Source organism: Xiphophorus hellerii, chromosome 5 (assembly GCF_003331165.1).
Source record: "Xiphophorus hellerii strain 12219 chromosome 5, Xiphophorus_hellerii-4.1, whole genome shotgun sequence".
NCBI classification, from domain to species: domain Eukaryota; kingdom Metazoa; phylum Chordata; class Actinopteri; order Cyprinodontiformes; family Poeciliidae; genus Xiphophorus; species Xiphophorus hellerii.
Window position 1 is genome coordinate 25,741,700 of NC_045676.1, and position 18,017 is coordinate 25,759,716.

Genomic DNA, 18,017 nt, shown 5'->3' on the forward strand with positions numbered 1-18,017 from the left:
AACACTTGCCAGTAATTTTTATAGTCTCCTTAGAGATGCTGTTAAACTTCCTTTCATTTCTACATATTTTTAAGGACACACTTCCTGCTTGTTTCGGCCACAAGAAGGTGATTGGATGTGTTTCTCAAAGCAATATACATTTTATTTCTATTTGACAGTAGCTTGTACAGTTTGGTTTAAAATATTATTACTTATTCCAAACTTTTTCTGTTGTTGCTAACACTAACAATGCTCTTTTTTTTTACTTCAGTTAGTGTGAGACAACTGGAAGACTATCTCTGAGAGAGCGAGAGAGAGAGAGAGAGAGAGAGAGAGAGAGAGAGAGAGAGAGAGAGAGAGAGAGAGAGAGAAAATGATGTTGCAGGTTATAACTCTTAGTCATCTCAAAGACCTCTGATTGTTGTATGGGAAAGACCTCTGATTGTTGTATGGGGTAAATTAGATTTTGTTTGTTTATTTTTTATTTTTTTACCCTCACTAAAGTCATAAATCAGTTTTTACATGTCTGAACTTGTTCTTGCAGGACTGCAGTCATGAAGACCAATATGCTGGTTTTTGGTTCTCTGTACTTGCTGCTTGGTTGGATGCTTCCTCTATGCGCCTGCAAGGTAAGTGGAGCTTCTGCTTGGTTGGTGTTCTAGTGTAAAATATAATTTAGTTCAGAGTCTCAATCTAGATATCAAGAATGTAATATGTGCACTTCTCCTTGATGCTGTAATCACTGAAAAGTGTCAAAACAAATGATCACAAAAAGCCAAGAATCAGTCATAACCAAACTGTTGGGTATTAATGGCTGATATTAGACAAAAAAAACTTTGACACAATATTTTAGAATGTTCACTGCATTAAAATTAAAAAATATATTTTTGACCATATATCTGTCTTTGCATACAAGCAGAGCCCCCACAGACACAAATACTAAAATTACTCAGATAGGCTGCTTCTGCGCACCACTTACATAATACAGTATAGCGTAATTGAACCACTAAATAAAACATAACGGTAGCTTTTGATTTTTTAACATATATTAATAAGTACTGATGCGGAATCAGGAGTAGACCGAGTCCAAAGTGTAAAAGAAACTGCAACTGATTTGCAACTGATTGCAAACCCTAAAAATGCTGTACATTTTTAGGGTTTGCAATCAGTTTTTTATTTCTGCAAGAAATTACAGTTCTTCCAATGAAAGGTCCTTTTTTCTCACCATAACACTAACTGAAACAACAAATGTCCATCTTTACTGTTACAATTCCTGAAATATTCCATAAAATCTTATCATACCTTGGCGCTCTTAGAAAAGGTGCTAATCAACATTTTTTTTTTGCCTTCAACCCAATACTAAATCACTAATTTAAAAATAATCAAACAATTCATTTGTCAGATTATCAGTAGTTTTTCATTTGAAAATAGCACATATAATAGACACATACAGTATTTAGGTGTATTGTATGAAAATTAGCTAGCTTAGACATTATTGAGCATAACAATAACTAATAGAAGGTAGAAAAGAGCTTCCAATGCAATCCATGGTATGTATAGAATATGCATCAACAGGCATCACTGGTATAAAAACTTTGTTTGAGGCAAATTCACAACAAAATACCACAAAAGGGTTATGATATAATTAAAACTACACTAAATTTATCTATTTTGGTTCATGAAGTCTTGGTCTTGATATGGGAGATGATTACACCGATGTTTTATTTTCTCATCAGAGTTAATATTCTGAAAAACGTATAAGCAAATACAACAGATTCATTTGGATTTACGTTTTGTTTCTCTTTCCCTATAGATCTCTGGCATCTTCATTACGAAAGATGATCAGTCCATCCCCCTGGACATGGTTGACAATTCAGTTGATGACATGTACTCTACCTGCGCTACAAAGATGGAAGCAAAGGTCAAGGACACATACTTCAAAAAGGAAATGAGGAAGAACTTTAAAAACATGTGGATAACAGCAGAAAAGTGTGCAAAGAAGAAAATCAAAGAAAGAGAGAAAGGCGATGAGGCTTTAACAAAAGATCACCTGCAAGCAATTTGTGCGTACACAGCTGGAGGACCAGAAAACGTCTATAGGACATTCAACGAAGCAGTCCGGACCAACAGAACCCAGTATGGTTCGAATTTTTCATTCCATTCTTTACATTTCTGGCTGACCAGAGCGATACAGATCCTCAAAACCAGTGACGGTAAATGTCACACAACCTTCCGCAGAACCAAATCCAAATTCACCGGCGTTGTCAGCAAAGTGATTCGGTTTGGCACTTTTACCTCTACCTCCAACTTATCAACTCTGACAAGCTTTGGTGAGACTACATGCTTTAAGATTAGAACCTGCCACGGGGCTTATTTGAAAAAATACCCAAAGCTCGGAGACATAGAGCAAGAGGTGCTCATTCCACCTTATGAGACATTCAAAATAATCAGCAAAGACAAACCCATGAAACAACTTTCCGACTGTAACACTGTTTACATTCTGAATAGCACCGGTATCCAGAGCAATCTTGACTGCCAAATTACAGAATAAATACTTTGGTGATTGTTTTTCTCTCTCACTCACTCTCTTTTAAACCCGTAATTCTGTAACTATGTATTTTAAACTAAATTTACACTTCTGGCATTTTAAAACAATGTTATTCACAAAAATCACATAGCAGTGAAGGACTTAGAGATGTTTTTTTGATGCTGTGTATTTTTTCTTTTTTTTTTTTTTGTGAATACACAGCATCATGACCCCCAAAGGAAAATCAGGTCCGGTTTAAAGTTGTGGGGAAGATTAAAGAAGGGTTATTAAGCTTTAAAACAACATCCCTACAACCCTTGAACATGTCAAAAGCGCTGTTTAATCCATCATCTGAAAAAGGAAAGAGTTGGGGGTTTTTACTGCATGGGAATATATTTTTCAGAAGACAATAATTTTTTACATGTTTTACCAGTAGTATTGTGTTTGTAAAGCCTATAAAATAATGAATACATTATTTTAATCATTTTACTGCATTCTGTAAGTTAAATAAATTGCCTTTGAGCTTTGATAAACAGGTTTCACATTTTTGTACAGGTTTCCGCTTGAATTAGTATGGTGAAAATAAAAGTTTGTTTTTTTCTGAAAAGTGTGTTCGACTCCTTTTACCCCTAAATAAAATAAAGTCTTAACAGCCAGAGAGAAAAAAGAAGATGGGCAAGAGCGTGGGAGCTGTACCGAAACGCTAGAATCCAAGAATAATGAGTAAAAATCTAATTGGTGTCTAGATTTGAAAAGCTGGTAGAGAGAAGAAGTGTTTTTATCACAACATTATATATAAAGAGAAATTCATGATGAAATTAATACCTTTGTGATAAAATATTAATATTACTTTTACATCCAATGCCTTTTTTCTTTCCGACCACATATTGCGCAAACCCCAACTTCTTGAAACTCCCCTGTACTGTCACCCACCCATTGCCCTCTCACACAAAAAGTTTCGTCGTGCACAGACATTCTTCTGCAAAGACATGGTTTCTCACAGGAAGTTATGTTTTCACACCATCTTTAACAAACCAAACCAAAAAATAAGACCCGTTAAACCTGACAGCTCTGACACAGCTTTTCATTCGGTTTTCCTCATTCAAATTTCTTATTGTTTGCATCGTTTTTATTAAGACTTCTACGTTGTGAAACCCTTAAACATTCCGATATGTTAAGGAGTGCATTGCACAAGACACAAAACAGGAAGCTGAGTTCTCTTAACTTTTATAAACAATTGTGGCTGGCTCTGTTGAGCATGGGAGCAAAATGTGCTGACAAAACTTTTTTTTTTCCCCCCCTGCCTTTCTGAAAACTTGTGCATACAACGAGAGGGCGCCATCTACTGAAAGTAAAGTAGTGCGATGTGACTTGGTGTAATTTTCAAAATGGCCTTTCATTAGCAAAGTGCTGCACTGAGTAAGTGCAATGTGAAATATAACTAAAATGCAGAAGTATGAATTTGAGTTCAAACTTTGTTTGTGTTCCTTTATTTTTATTTTTCCTTGGGAAAAAATGGCTAATTCACAATATTTTCTGGAAACAAGATGTCTTCTTTAGACTTGTCAAGGAAATTAACACCATCTACTTTAAAACAATAGTTTAAACTAGTCTTTAGACAGAACCTCCAATAAATCCATGACATGTTTTTAAATGTGCATCATAGGGAGTGAAATAAGTGTTTGATCATCAAGCAGAATCTCCCTATGTCCGCTAGGGGGCTCCGTATCATTGTGTACGTCATTTAAAAGCTACTGGCGGGTAAAAAGCAAACAATTAACAGAAATATTGTTGCACCTACAACAGTGATGTACTGTAGCTCAGTTTTGTTGAGTGTTACTTTTAGGATGTGCCCTCTGGGTGAGTCATGTGACCTGTGAGGGCTTCCTGGTGTCTGTGGGCCCTGTGTTGGCTGTAGCTGATAAGGCAATTTAAATACTGGACATTAAATCCTTGTCAACATTCCTCAGACAGTGCTGCCATCTGCTGGAATTTTAAAGAAACTTCAGAACTCTATGCTAATAAACGTGGATATTTCTCAAAAACTTTGAATATCATAAAGAAGTAAAATCTTTTTTTTTTTTCACTCAAAGTGACATTTATGTATTATGCAGATTTATTAAATATTGAGTTGAATATTTCAAGTCTTTATGTTTTGTAATATTAGTTATGGATAGGTAATAGAAACCCAGAATTCAGTATTTTGGAAATTTATTATATTGTGGGAAAAGCAAAGTACTTAAAACACACAGAGTCGCATCCTAAACGGTTCATTAACTCAAAAAAACGTTCATTCTCATAATTATTGCTAGAAACAAAGATCTATTTAGGAGTTTAAAAAATCATATGAATTGTCATTTTTCCACCAGAACTTTATTTTCCTTTGATTTTGAGTGATCAAATATTCACATTCAGGCATCAAAGAGGTCTTTTTAACAGGTGTAGTTTATTCCACTGCTATTGCCACTAGAATAATAGTTAGGATGAATATAACAGGGTGAGCAACAATTTTTCTGTAGCTTTTTCATGAATACATAACTTATTTGAGTGCTTAAAAAAATAACTGCAACAACAGTTTGGGAGCATTTTAGCTATTTAAAACTAAAAACTAATCAATAACTGTCAATAGCTAATCAATAGCTATTGACGTCCAATGATTTGAAACGCTTATATCGTGACATATTTTTCAGTCATGTCGTCCAATATTACATGTATATTTTTACATTTCTTACTCGTTTATATTGTTCTCAACAAATACAAGTGCGTTGCCTGTGTACGTTTTTTATTTGCTTATCAATTGTTGACCTTGTCGTCGTAAGTGCCACTGCCCTTATAACCAGACACATATCCACTGGCGTCTGTCATTTCCTCACGCCCAGATAATCCTTTCCCTTTGCCTGACTCGTCAAAGCGCTCCTTGTGTGACCCGGTGTACTTGGATGTGTCCGTCAGTCTGTCCACTCCTCCTACCTTTGAAATTTTCTAAGAAGTAACGAAAAGCAGAAAGCATCCGATGAGAAACCTAAAGTAGTAAGTTACATGCAAAACAGTTCATTCAGTTCAGATACGAAAAAGGAACGCGTGAAATACACACTGTCAACTTAGATTGCACTGCATCGTTGGCGGAGTAGACACATTGACACAAAATGATGAATACCGTTGGTTTTAGCTGTCAACTTTTTAACATAACGAGCTAAATCGTAAATGTATGCGTGATATATTAAAGAAAAAGGGACGCAATGTTTTGCTACTAATTGTCAACACTATGACAACTAGAAAACCAGGTCCAAAAGTATCCCATGTCACAGGTCACTAAAAAGTTTTAATTAAAGAAAAAAATAGCGAGGGAGAGGAAAGCAGGTCAGTTATGCTAGCTTGACTTTGACAACCTTATCACGAAGATGTGCTGTGGAATTCGGTGTGTTTCCATTCAGTTACAAAAAAAGGCAACCTGCACACCTACTCTCTGAAAGATCATTAGTGATGCAATTAGCTAATCAACCACTACTGTTTTCACATAATCCCTCCTTAATAATCGCAAAATAAACATCAAACCTGAATAATACATGCAACTGTTTTGGACTCAATGTTCTGTTATTTGTTGCCGTGTTTTTGGTGTTAAATCCTGATACACTTGAACGTGATATCTGCTCTGTCAGCTAGTTCAGATGTTGTCAGCCAGTTGCTATGACAGTGGATTCGTGTGCAGCATAAAACCAACTAAGTGGGAGTGCTGTGGTGGCGCAGGGGTTAAGCACAACCCACATGTGGAGGCCTTAATCCTTGACGTGGATGTCACGAGTTCAAGTCCTGGACTGACCACTTTGGCCGCATGTCTTCCCCCTTCTCTCATTACCCATTTTCCTGTCAATTCACTATCAAATAAAGGCCACTAGAGCCAATAAAACCTGAAAAAAAAAAATCCAACAAGGTGAACGAGAAAAAAAGAAAAATACGAGTGGTTTTGAGTTGTTCTTCACCGGTTTTTCTGCGTTATTTTTCCCTTGTTGTGGTGCCCTGCACTAGATTAATAATACCTACATCTCCAATTTTAATTTTGTCAACAGAATTGTACTACAGCAGCAGCACAGCTATGGGTGGTAAAAGAATAGACTTTTTGCCCACTAGTGTTGTGTCGCTAGAGGGCACAACACTAGAGGTTGTTCCAGTGTGGAGGTTGTTCTAACCCTAACCCTTACATCCATTTACATACGGAAATGTATACAAATTTCCAGATGTAAACAATAGCATTCGACGTACCTAAATGTATGTATTGTGTTACTCATGGCACAATACATACATTGTGTTGCACATGTTTATACCATCTGTTGCTGTTAACATGAGTAACACAAATTTTTAAAAACTATTTTTTCTTTTTACCAATCAAAATGAAAGTGACCCATCGAGTCAGTCAGAAATCTACCCATGAGAGTGTTGAAGGAGGCATTGATATGACCTGCTTATACTTACAGTGACTCCAGCATTGGCAGGATCCTGCCCAGCAACGAGACCGTACATATGCTCAATAGCCTCCGCTTGGGTCTTGCCTTTGAATCGCTTTTGAGCCAACTCATGCAGTGCCTGGTTGAACTCTTCAAATGTGATGACACGAGCGGTCTTTGCCCTGGTTTAAAAAAAAAAAAAGGGACAAACCCTGTTATTGCTATTTTTTCCGTTTTATCTGTCATTGTGCTTTAACACCAACCTGCAAATAGAACTAGAGATAGGAATTAGCCAACTGGCAATAATCTCATGCATGTTTCCATATGAATATTTATTAATACGTATTGTCCTATTTTTTTTTTTTTTAATAAACTTGAAAATGTCATGGAAGTTCTGTGTGAATATAAACAACATCATTTATGTGGAGATATATTTTGGTTATGTAAAAAGGGTAGTTGTTTAATAAACGCTGCTGTAATGGTAGCCTTTATCAAAATAAAACCACAAACTGTGCTGAAATAGTTATTCAAATGTAGAGTATTTATTCTGAAAAAATAAAGAAAACAAGTAAGAATAATCACCAAACATGAAACAGACATTCCTGCTCTTTGTTGTTGGGACACTTTGCTAGCATTAATATTTTGAGAAGATGAATACTGTCCTAAGTCTTACTTGACTTTGCTGAAAACTATATCAACATCAGTGGAAGTGACGTGCTTGCCGTCTATAATTTGACAGTCTTTGCACATCTTGGCAAAGTTCTTTCCATTCATCTCCCTCCCAGTCGCATGAGGATCTCCGTGGACTGCAAACTTCTGGAAAGCGGTTTCCGCGTCTGCGGAGGTCGCTGATCCCGAGGCCATGCTGAAGCAGACGTACAGGTTTTTAATATTGAGAGAAATATCTTTGATTAATGGTTTCACTGATAGGATCACATTCTTTGAATCCCTTGACAGTAATAAGAACACAAAGTTAAAACATTTTTTTGATGTCGTTGCATGGGAAACAACAAAAAGCACCTGGATAAGATTACATCAAAATGTCTAAAAGGTGAAAATCATGCGAGAATTGTTTTTTTTACGTGTAAAGTTTTACCTCTTTGTTTCTATCTAAAACATTCTAATGGTGCGTTCCTCCTCAAACGTATCAACATGTTAAATAAAAAGCACAAAGTCATGACAAGCAAGCAGACATTTTAAAAAAGGCGCGGATTGTTGAAAGCTGCATGGTGTCAGCGCGGTGCCTGTTGCTAGGAAACGGGACGCAACTTTTAACTGCACATTCCAGGACAATACCGTATTTTACGAGACGGGTGGAAAAACTATTAATCTTGAGAAATACTGCTTAGAAATTTTAGCGACATTATTAATTAGAGACACAATGAACACCCACTATTTCTCTAAATTTACAGTAACGCCGTTACCTACAACAACGAGCGTCACGGCTTGCTTTGAGTGCAAGAACAGTTCATTATGTTGCTACAAGGACCTTAGCTATGGAGGTCGTGCCTTAAATGTGGAACATAAAACTTACCTGCTGTTGTAAATGCAGTAATACAACGTAAAATTTCTGGCTGCTTAACCTCCGCTTTCCTCAGTCCCCTGACTCTCCTCCTTAACCGTTGCTAACGGTCAAAAGTCGTTAGAAGTCGCTAAGTGACGTCACCGGCAGTTTTGTGAATGCGTGACTCGTGCGTGAGAGCGAGTCTCTTCTCCATACATCCTATCTCTGGGTTTTTCTGAACTGCGGGGCCCCTTCAGACTGACCGTGGTGGCGGGATAGGCTCACAACAGCGCTCATTGCTCGCTGTAACTGCAGTTACGATTGGTGCCTTTAGGAGGCGCTGTTTCTACCCTGTTTGGCTAGGCCAGGGGTCGGCAACCAATGGCTCCGGAGCCACGTGTGGCTCTTTCATCCTTCTGTTGTGGCTCGCAGTGACTTTGGGAAATAGAATATTTTATTAAAATTAAATCATTAAAAAATTATAAATTAAAATCATTTTAAAATAAATTTCTAAATCTGAAGATTATGGTAAACTTGTAACATTAAAACAAAAAGTTTTGAACATTTTTAGCACCCAAAATATACGTCATGTCCGCTGATGTGCGACAGGCATTCCTGGCGTACCCCACATGTCTGGCAGACCGCATTTTTTTAGCGCACTGATTTATTGACTTTTTTTTTTTTTTTTTTTTTTTTTTTTTTATTTATTTATTTATTTATTTCGAACAGACTTTAAAACAATCAAAAGAAAATAAAATAAAATGGAATGAAACAAACTTAAGAAATAAAATATGAAACAAATTATTATGCCCATGTGACATGCAAAATTTTCTGTTCGAAAAGGAGCAGGTAGAAGATACATCTTATAATGTCCTGCCCCTTTCCTACTTGTCAATGTATTTACAATGAACTATCATAACATCAAAAAGAGAAATTTTTCCATTTTTTCATCATGTATAACTATACAAAATTATTTTAAGTACTATTTATATCATCAATTACATTATAGCCTATTGGATATTAAACATCTTATACAGCATATTTTGAAATGAGCTCTGCTTTAATCAGCTTTTTAAATTGGCTTACATTTGTAATTTGTTTTAACTCATCATTCAATCCATTCCAGACATTTACTCCACACACAGATAAACAAAAACTCTTCCTGGTTGTTCTAATATGTTGTTTTTTAAAATATCCTTCACCTCTTAGATAATAACCACCCTCTCTGTCAGCAAACATTTCCTGTATACTGTGTGGAAGTTTTTGATGTCTGACCTTAAACATGAATTGTGTAGTTTTAAATGTTACCAGGTCCCAGAATTTCAGTATATTTGATTTAATAAATAACTGGTTTGTGTGTTCCCAGTATCCCACTTTATGTAATATTCGGATGGATTGTTTTTGTAAGAGGTATAATGGCTGTAAATTTGTTTTGTATGTATTCCCCCAGACTTCCACACAATATGTCAAATGTGGTGCAATCCTTGATCTTTGATCCTTGCCTGGAAAATACATCATGAGTAAATCCAAGAAAAGGAAACATTCTGAAGATGGCAGAACATTTAATGCTACGTGGACAGATCATTTTGCTTTCACCGCTGATGAAACTGGTTCACCAGTCTGCTTAATATGTGGCGAAAGACTGGCAAACAACAAGAAGTCAAATGTTGAAAGACATTTCAAGAGCAAACACTCCGTCTTTGCTAAAAAATATCCCGAGGGAGAGGAGAGAAAAAAGGCCGTTTCGGAGCTGATGCGAAAGGCTGAAGCACCAAACAGTTAATAATAATAAACAAGTTTTCACTGAGGCTCTGTAAGAGCCATATGAATGAAATAAGTAATTATTGATATGACAGGAGCAAGCGGCTTTGACACTTAGGTGTGTCGACGTGGGAGTGACGTCACCAGGTATGAGTGGGAAGGATACTGGCTTTGTGTGTATTAGGAAGCGGTGAGCGGGGCGGTCAGTCCTTGCAAAGTTTGGAGCCTGATCATCAAAATTGAATAAATCGATAATTGTGACAAAACAAAGAAAAGGTTTGGAGTTGATTGATACATGGACAGATGAAATTCCCCGAGTTAACCCAGTGCGGCCCTTTACCATCATTAGTTTGTCGTGTTTTTAATAATAAAAACTTGTTAATAGTAAAAACTGTTTGGTGCAAAACAATGATTGAAAATCAATTTATTTACTGCATGTTTATGTCTGTTAAGGCTAAGATGGAGCGGCACTGAAAGCAGCTCTTTAAACCATTCAGACTAGAACACAACAGAGACACAATCAAAACTGTCAGATGATTTATTACCCGCGATAATAACTCAGAAATAGTCCAAATTATAATGTGTTTTTATTTCTTTCCTACTTACGGAAAGTTTCTGTTTATATCGTAGGTTTGTGGGGCCTTTCTATCCTAAAGAAAGATATAAAACTTCAGATATTTCACAAAAAGATACTAACATTCATGGAAAAACCTCACATAACCTTATATTAAAGCATAAAGTACGGCGCCCCCGTAAGAAAGGCTTGCAGTATTCAATTAGCTGCATAACTGACCAGTACAGTATTGCGAGGGAACGCAAAGGTTTTGCGAGGGAACGCAAAAGAAAAAAGTTCCCCATGTCCCCTAGAGGGCTCCGTACTACGGGACACAGAAGCAGACTGCGCATTTTTTGGTTTGCTTGGTTCGTTCAGTGCCGGTGGATAATATTTGGATAAGTTTAGATTTTTATCTCCTGAATAAGAGGAGGACAGGTGACTGCATTCTGTTTCTATGTTTCCTTCAGTGCGGGTTGGGTAAGTTTCGATTTTTATTTCTTAAATACAAAGACCCAAATAGACAGAGGGTATTTTGTTTGAAATTGAGCATCAACAAAGTGTAAAATGCGTTTTGTTACATGCAGAAATAAAATTTTGTGTTCTCTGCAGCAGTTCGTTGATTTCATAAACGCAACATAGTATCGATTTTTGTACATAGCATATAGGTTTTATGTATATATGACGTCAAAATGGGTTGTGGCTCCAAATGCTTTCTTTTTATTGGGAGGCGGTCCCAAATGGCTCTTTGAATAGAAAAGGTTGCCGACCCCTGGGCTAGGATAAATCAAGTGAAGCGTTTTGTCACTCTATCCTGAAACAGCGAGCTAAGCTGCAGGAAAAACGACTTGTTTGTAACTTACTTCCATTTATTAAAGCTTCATTTAGAAGTAAACAAAATTACGTTTTCACTGGCAACACATAGGTTTGCTGTGAGATCTATTTGTATTGTGTTATTTTAATAACTCCTAACAAATGTGTGGCCTAAATGTGTTCAAATCTCTCAAAAGGAAGATGGCTTTTCCTCAATTGTGATACTGGCTACAAGTTTGGTCATGTAAGTGTCGTAGATGTGTTTCTAATAGCTTCTGGAATTTTAATCATTTCGTGTTTGCTGACCACTAGTGGTTCGGTTTCTTACTTGTTGGCCTTTGATATGTAAAAAGGTTCTAATGACAAAGAAACTGTGTATTGGGCCAAAATGACACACCATGCTTGGTGTGATCTGCCATTGAAAAACAATGAAAACTCAAAGGAGCTTATAATCTTTAGGAGTTCTTTATTTATCAACACACACAAGTCTAGTACTTAAATGATTTTCTCAGCACTGTTTATTTATTCTCACACTTAAAATATATGTGATACTTAAATTGTCAATACATATTATCTACACACACATCATTACTGATAAAATACTAATCCAAATGAACACAAGTTTAAAAAAAAAACAAAAAAAAACTAGAAAACCCAATTAAACCAACAGTCATCTTTTTGGACTATGGGAGGAAGCCGGAGAACCCGGAGAGAACCCACTAATGCACTTGGAGAACATGCAAACCTCATGAAGACCGGACCCAGGCAGGGATTGCATCCAATTTATTTCTATTGATCATTCTTAACCCTTTCATAATGGTATGTTTAGCAACATCCAACAGTTATCATAAAGAAAAATATAAATATGGTCTCACTGTACAGCATTCGTTACGCATTAAATAGCTAAAAAAAAAAATTGTTGATTCTTATTTTAATCAGTTTAAAATATAAAAGAGAGACAAAAAAAAGTGAATTTTACTTACATACTACATTTAACATTTTAAAATAAGAGAAGATGCTTGAGAAGATATGATGGTTGATGCTTTGTAGTTTTACATCAACTGATCAGTTATACAGGTTAAAGTGTAGACTAAGGAGATAAAAAATGGTTTTCACACAAATTGTCTTCATTTTATCATTTTATCATTAACAAATATTCACCTGTTTGAGTACAGGAACCTTGAAGTAATTTTTTTTTCTTTAAGTATAAGGCATAGTGTTCTGCTTCAGCTGGCAGAGGGTAACAGAGGAGCCAACCCCAAAACCAGCAAACAGAGGCTCACTGAACTGAGCTCTGAACCTGTGGATGAGCTCCATTGTATTGGATATTGAATAGAAGGCCAACGTGTTGCCCGCATAGTCCAAGTACACACCTATCCTAGTGGCCCGGGGAGCTTCAGGCAGATCTTTGTCTGCTTTGTTGTGCCAGGCTGAGTATCCTGAATCAGAGCAGAGGAGACTCCACGACTTGTCGTTGTAGCCCAGAAGGCTGTTTGAATTTTTGCCCTTGCGACTGATGCTCTTGTAGGCCACACCGATGGAGAACTCCCCGCCCCACTCGGCCTCCCAGTAGAACCTGAAGCCAGACAGAGGCTCCTTGCACAGCACCTGGGAAAAGCCATCGAAGCGTTCCGGATGGTCCGGATAAAACTGGGTCGTTTTCTTTCGAGTGACTCTCTGATTGCCGTCTGACAGCACGAGCTCTTTGTAGACGGTGTTTGAATCAAAGGACAGTCTGACCGCATCTGAGAAGAGGGAAAAAAAACATCCACAGTGCACATTTCTTACTATTCACCTGCAACCACTGTATGCTTTGCTTTGAAGTCCTATTAGCATGTTCAAGTCAAGTCTGATGTCTTTCATGCTGAGTCTGAGGCCAATCATAAGTCCTTAATGTGAAGTTACAAAGTGAACATTACTTTTTCTTTATTTTTCAACTTCACCTTTAACCATGCCATAACACTTAATTTAACAAAATGAAGTTGTTAATTGCCTTGAATTCTTTAAATAAAAACATTTTTACAAAAGGTATAATTTTTGAACCCGATGGGCAACATAAGTTTGCATTAATGTTTAAAGAAATTGTAGAAATAGCTTTGCACCATGTCAAATACGTGAATGAATCAAACAGGAAGTGCTGCTATTTTTAAGAACCTAGTTTATGAAATGTCTGTAGTTTAACAGAAAGAAAACCTGAGACTAGTCAAAAGTTTTTTTGCTCTAAAGCAACACAAAGTAATTTAACTGATAGGCTGTTATGAGCCATTAACTGACATACATGGGCCCCATATGTAGTATCACTCGACATTACCATAACAACCAGTCATTTGTAAAAAACTACAGTAACTTAAACTTACTAGATGAATCACACTTACATCTCAAGAAGTCTGTTCTGGATTTTGGCTCCTGAAAATCAACCCTGGAGGGAACTATGTGAATGACGATAAAGAAATTTTTGTTCTATAAAAAGGTCCACCATTTTAGTTGTTGCTCCTAAATTGCCAAATGTCATTGAGTTTACTAATCCTTACCTTTCAGGAGTTTGTCCCTATTTCGTGGCAGAAGTATATACACAGGAGTTTCGCTGACTGTGAGGAATGTCTGCGTTAGTTTGTTACATGATTTAACTTCAGTTCTGGGAATGTACAAGTATTTTCTAAATGAGCTTACCCGTCTTGGAGATCTTGCTCAGTTCCTTTTTACAGATGTCATCCAGGCTTTCTTTCATCTCTGTGGCTGTTTTGCTTATTTCTCCAAAGGAGAATTGAGGGTTGATGAGAACTTTAGGAACCATGGCCTCTGGAGGAACACACAGGGTGGGAAAATTCTGTGTGGCAAGGAAGAGAAAAGAAAGAGTTTCGTCAAGAGCTATGAAATAAAACTGAGGTGTAGCTTAGTCTTAACCTGATTCTTCAAGACCTGGTTTCCACCCTGTACACTTGAAATATATAACAAAAATGGCAATACAATTTTGGGATGACGAGAATTCCTCTATCAAAAACCAACAGATTGAATCCAGTATTTTGAATGAAAGCTTTATGTCATTATTTTCCATTAGGAACACTTGAGTGTTAGAAATGTATCAGCAAACAGATTTGTCTGATCCTATGGGACCTGCAGAAAGTGAATGTTGTCTTCTGTTTCCAGGATCTGTCGCAGCTCAGCGTCTCGCCGCTGCAGCTCCATTATCTCCTGCTCAAGGCGCTCAACGTAACCATCAGCCTGCGTCATGGCCGCCTGTATGTTGGCCATTATCATCTGGTTGATTTCAGACTTCCAGCGCTCGACTGCCTGCAACATCTCATGGAAGGTCTTATCGCTATCAGTCTGCGCACGCTGGGCAGCATTCTGGAGAAATAAAATTAAATTAAATTTGATGTCATACAGGGTAAGAATATTCTGAGATCCGGCGTACGGCGGTGAAAGGTAAATGTTATACTTGTTTCTATAATGTCTGACTTACTTTTAGAACATCCACATTGTGCTTGAGCTCCTGCAGCTCTTTCATCCTCTCTGAAATGATGTGCTGCACTTCGGACTGGGTCACCACCAGAACTTTCTGAAGGAAAAAGCACACACCGTCAAGTCATTTCACATCACTTTAAGGACGAGGTACTTTTAGCCTTAATCACTGTTTTTCTCTTTATACTCTACAAAAGTATGATTTGATTTTACATTTGAAGCAGGATAAAAGTCATAAAATTCTCTGATTTAGATTTCAGTAGTGTTTGCCACTTGGTACCTAACTGCATAGCTTTTGCTTAGTCCTTGCCTTCTAAAAAAAAAATCCCATTTTTGTGGACCAGCTACTGATCGACAAAGACCCACACATTTCTCTTTTGATCCAGAACGGATTTTGAACCAACTTTTGTCCATGAATTTTGACAATTTCCTATCAACTTTATGTTGTAAGCACACCACAGTCCCTTTTGCATCACTTTGCAGGCCCATGAATTCACAGCCTAATCTGGGAACAATCTAACCTGTGTACAAACTAGATTTTCCTCATTTGTAATCTCAAGGTTAAAAGTGTAAGACTCTTATTTTGAAAAAAGGAGATCAAGAGAACTTAGAACGTTTATGCAGTGTGTTTGTGGTTATACAACTATGCAATGCTGAAAAAGACACAAAAGGTTTCTCCATTATATGTAATGTATAGGGGTGCTGGACTAGAGGGGCGCCAAAACGATGGCAGAAAAAATATTTCTAGTTGGTGTGTGATATGTTTTGTTCCTTTGAATCCTGTTGTTGTCTGATGACTTGGAGCTAAAACTAGAGAGGCAGAAAAGAAAGGGGTCAGAAAACAAAAATTGAACTTTTCAAAGCGGTTGACAGACAGTAGGTGAGTTTTGTCAGTCTATCAAAAAGACGCTTGTCAATATTCAAGTTAAGTTACTAGTAAAATAACATCTCTTGGTTGTCTTGCGACTTTGTGCTGTAGCTACAGATGTCTAAGGCTTTATTGTGTCAGCATACAACTCAGAAAGTACATAGCTGCGCCCCTGCATGTCGGCCATACAACCTACAAGCCAAAGCTGTTAGAACTCACTTGTTTCTCAATGCGCTCTTCTTCCGCCGAGGCAATGTTGTGGCTGCGGTGCTCTCTGACAGTACACAGCACGCAGATGCACATCTGGTCAGAGCGACAGAACAGCTCCAAGCCCTTCTCGTGCTGGGGGCAGATCTTCCTGTCCAGGTGGCCCGTCTCGTCCACGAGCTTGTGCCTCTTGAACGTGGACGACTCGTAATGAGGCTTGACGTGCGTCTCGCAGTAGTAAGCCAGACACATGAGGCACGACTTGACGGCCCTGTTGCGGCGGCCGACGCAAAAGTCGCAGTAGGATTCGCGGTGCATGTACGGGAAGGGGGTGAGCTCCGGGAGCTGCTGGCGGGGCTGTTGCTGGTGCTGAACGTCTGGCACGTTGCGTCTCAGGACGGGCCGTGGCGTGAAAGACGCGCGGCACTGAGGGCAGCTGTACACGCCCATGTGGTCGTACTGGTCCCAGTAGATCTTGATACACTCCAGGCAGTAAGTGTCCCCACAGGGAATGGTGACCGGGTCCCGGAGTCCATCAGCACACAGGGGACAGAAAGAGTCTGGTGGGAATGGGAAACCTGAATCGGCCATGTTTACTAACCAATTTATCCTGGGCAGTAATTCGTTTTTATTCCGATTAAGTTCTTATGCGAAATAGCAGTTTGTCAAATATTCCCAGAGAAAAAGGTCCACAAAGAGTTACTCCGTGGGCACGTCGGGATACCACCGGTCCTTCTGTAGGAACGCTGCGCTCTTTTCTGCTGACATTTAAAGGCAAGGCTTTGTTTCTACCACAAACAGTAAACTGATCTCTTCCCACACAACTTGTTTTCATTTTCTGATCAAAAGTCCTGACGTCTGCACCTGTGGTGAAATTTGCTCTTCAACTTGAATATTATCTTCGCTCTTAAAGTAAGGTCAAGAAATCAGCAGACTAAAATAGTCTTTTGCCACCTAAAAAGTAAGTGCGTGAATTATGAAGAGTGTGTTTTGTGTTCTTCATGTAGAGATTGTGAATGATTACAGGCAAGAGTGATGGATATATTCCAGTTTGAAATTAAATATAAAAAGGGCTACAGGATACTTATTTTCTTCATTAATCTTCAAGCGGTAAATGGACTGGACTTAAATATAGTAAAAAAAAAAATAAATCTGAAAGTTCAATTGGAATTAAGGATTTTACAGGGTGCAGGGCAGCCAATATGTGAGATTTCCATTACCATAAAATTAATATTATTCATGAAAAAAATACAGTTTGCACTTTGTGGGCTGTGGAAGTTTGAACCAAAAGTCCTTCACAACCTTGAGCTTTTCATGTGACTGAGCGGTGAGTTTCATGGCGGTACCCGATTCCAAAACAACAGACTTAGTTTGTCATGTGAACAGGGGCCATGAGATGTGGGCTCTCTCAGGAACCAGTCTGGATGCTCAGCACAAGGTGAAAAGAACCCGGATTACATAACGGACAATACATAAACAAAAAAGACAAACTCCTAACCTCTCAGCTTATGTCTCCGTAAATATATAAACATTCATGTATATATTTATAAATGTATATGTATTTATACAATGTGTCCAGTGCGACAGTGTGGCCCTTAGTTGATGTCTGAGTGCCAGCATGAAGCCCAGCTGATTTACTTTCACAGGTGGAGCATTACAGCTTTCACTATAACGCTTCACCTATTTTATACAAAATAATTTATTATTGTTCATTTTAATTTTATTTTTACTTTGGCATTATAAATCGTGTTTACGGTGGCCCTGAGGTGCAAACCACAGATTGAACATTGTTTTGTGCTCCGTTAATGTTGTTGTGTTGCTCAACTTGTTGAAGTGGCTTGCACCTCAGGGGCCACCGTAGTTTGTCTTTGAAAAATTCACAAAACATGTTGCTTTGTGAG

The 18,017-nt window shown here is 37.8% G+C and overlaps 3 protein-coding genes across 3 annotated transcripts; 1 reads left to right on the plus strand and 2 right to left on the minus strand.

The window, feature by feature from the left end:
* Nucleotides 1-364: 364 nt before the first annotated feature.
* LOC116719630 (T-cell ecto-ADP-ribosyltransferase 1-like) lies at nucleotides 365-3,113 on the plus strand. Its single transcript, XM_032562197.1, has 3 exons — nucleotides 365-433; nucleotides 524-608; nucleotides 1,793-3,113. Exons 1-3 carry the CDS (start codon nucleotides 405-407, stop codon nucleotides 2,528-2,530), a joined length of 852 nt encoding a protein of 283 aa, XP_032418088.1. The 5' UTR covers nucleotides 365-404; the 3' UTR covers nucleotides 2,531-3,113.
* Nucleotides 3,114-5,271: 2,158 nt separating this feature from the next.
* On the minus strand, nucleotides 5,272-8,600 carry LOC116719633 (tubulin polymerization-promoting protein family member 2-like). The gene is made up of 4 exons (XM_032562200.1): nucleotides 8,483-8,600; nucleotides 7,622-7,813; nucleotides 6,977-7,130; nucleotides 5,272-5,488 (listed from the first exon to the last, which is right to left on the minus strand). Exons 2-4 carry the CDS (start codon nucleotides 7,810-7,812, stop codon nucleotides 5,300-5,302), a joined length of 534 nt encoding a protein of 177 aa, XP_032418091.1. The 5' UTR covers nucleotide 7,813; nucleotides 8,483-8,600; the 3' UTR covers nucleotides 5,272-5,299.
* A 3,428-nt stretch (nucleotides 8,601-12,028) lies between these two features.
* On the minus strand, nucleotides 12,029-17,140 carry ftr84 (finTRIM family, member 84). Its single transcript, XM_032562193.1, has 7 exons — nucleotides 16,129-17,140; nucleotides 15,043-15,138; nucleotides 14,694-14,927; nucleotides 14,250-14,406; nucleotides 14,111-14,167; nucleotides 13,955-14,008; nucleotides 12,029-13,324 (listed from the first exon to the last, which is right to left on the minus strand). The coding sequence occupies exons 1-7, from the start codon at nucleotides 16,705-16,707 to the stop codon at nucleotides 12,780-12,782; spliced, it is 1,722 nt and encodes a 573-aa protein (XP_032418084.1). The 5' UTR covers nucleotides 16,708-17,140; the 3' UTR covers nucleotides 12,029-12,779.
* Between the last annotated feature and the right edge of the window lie 877 nt (nucleotides 17,141-18,017).

Bases quoted from the DNA above. Each gene is read 5' to 3' on its own strand.
- LOC116719630 (XM_032562197.1), top strand. From the start codon at position 405: ATGGGAAAGACCTCTGATTGTTGTATGGG. The intron at 434-523 runs GTAAATTAGATT...TTGTTCTTGCAG, and splicing joins ACCTCTGATTGTTGTATGGG to GACTGCAGTCATGAAGACCA. The intron at 609-1,792 runs GTAAGTGGAGCT...CTTTCCCTATAG, and splicing joins TTCCTCTATGCGCCTGCAAG to ATCTCTGGCATCTTCATTAC.
- LOC116719633 (XM_032562200.1), bottom strand. From the start codon at position 7,812: ATGGCCTCGGGATCAGCGACCTCCGCAGACGCGGAAACCGCTTTCCAG. The intron at 7,131-7,621 runs GTAAGACTTAGG...TTTTTAAACCAG, and splicing joins ATAGTTTTCAGCAAAGTCAA to GGCAAAGACCGCTCGTGTCA. The intron at 5,489-6,976 runs GTAAGTATAAGC...GTTACTTCTTAG, and splicing joins CTGCCAATGCTGGAGTCACT to AAAATTTCAAAGGTAGGAGG.
- ftr84 (XM_032562193.1), bottom strand. From the start codon at position 16,707: ATGGCCGATTCAGGTTTCCCATTCCCACCAGACTCTTTCTGTCCCCTG. The intron at 14,928-15,042 runs GTAAGTCAGACA...TTATTTCTCCAG, and splicing joins ACAATGTGGATGTTCTAAAA to AATGCTGCCCAGCGTGCGCA. The intron at 14,168-14,249 runs GTAAGCTCATTT...CATTCCTCACAG, and splicing joins GAGCAAGATCTCCAAGACGG to TCAGCGAAACTCCTGTGTAT.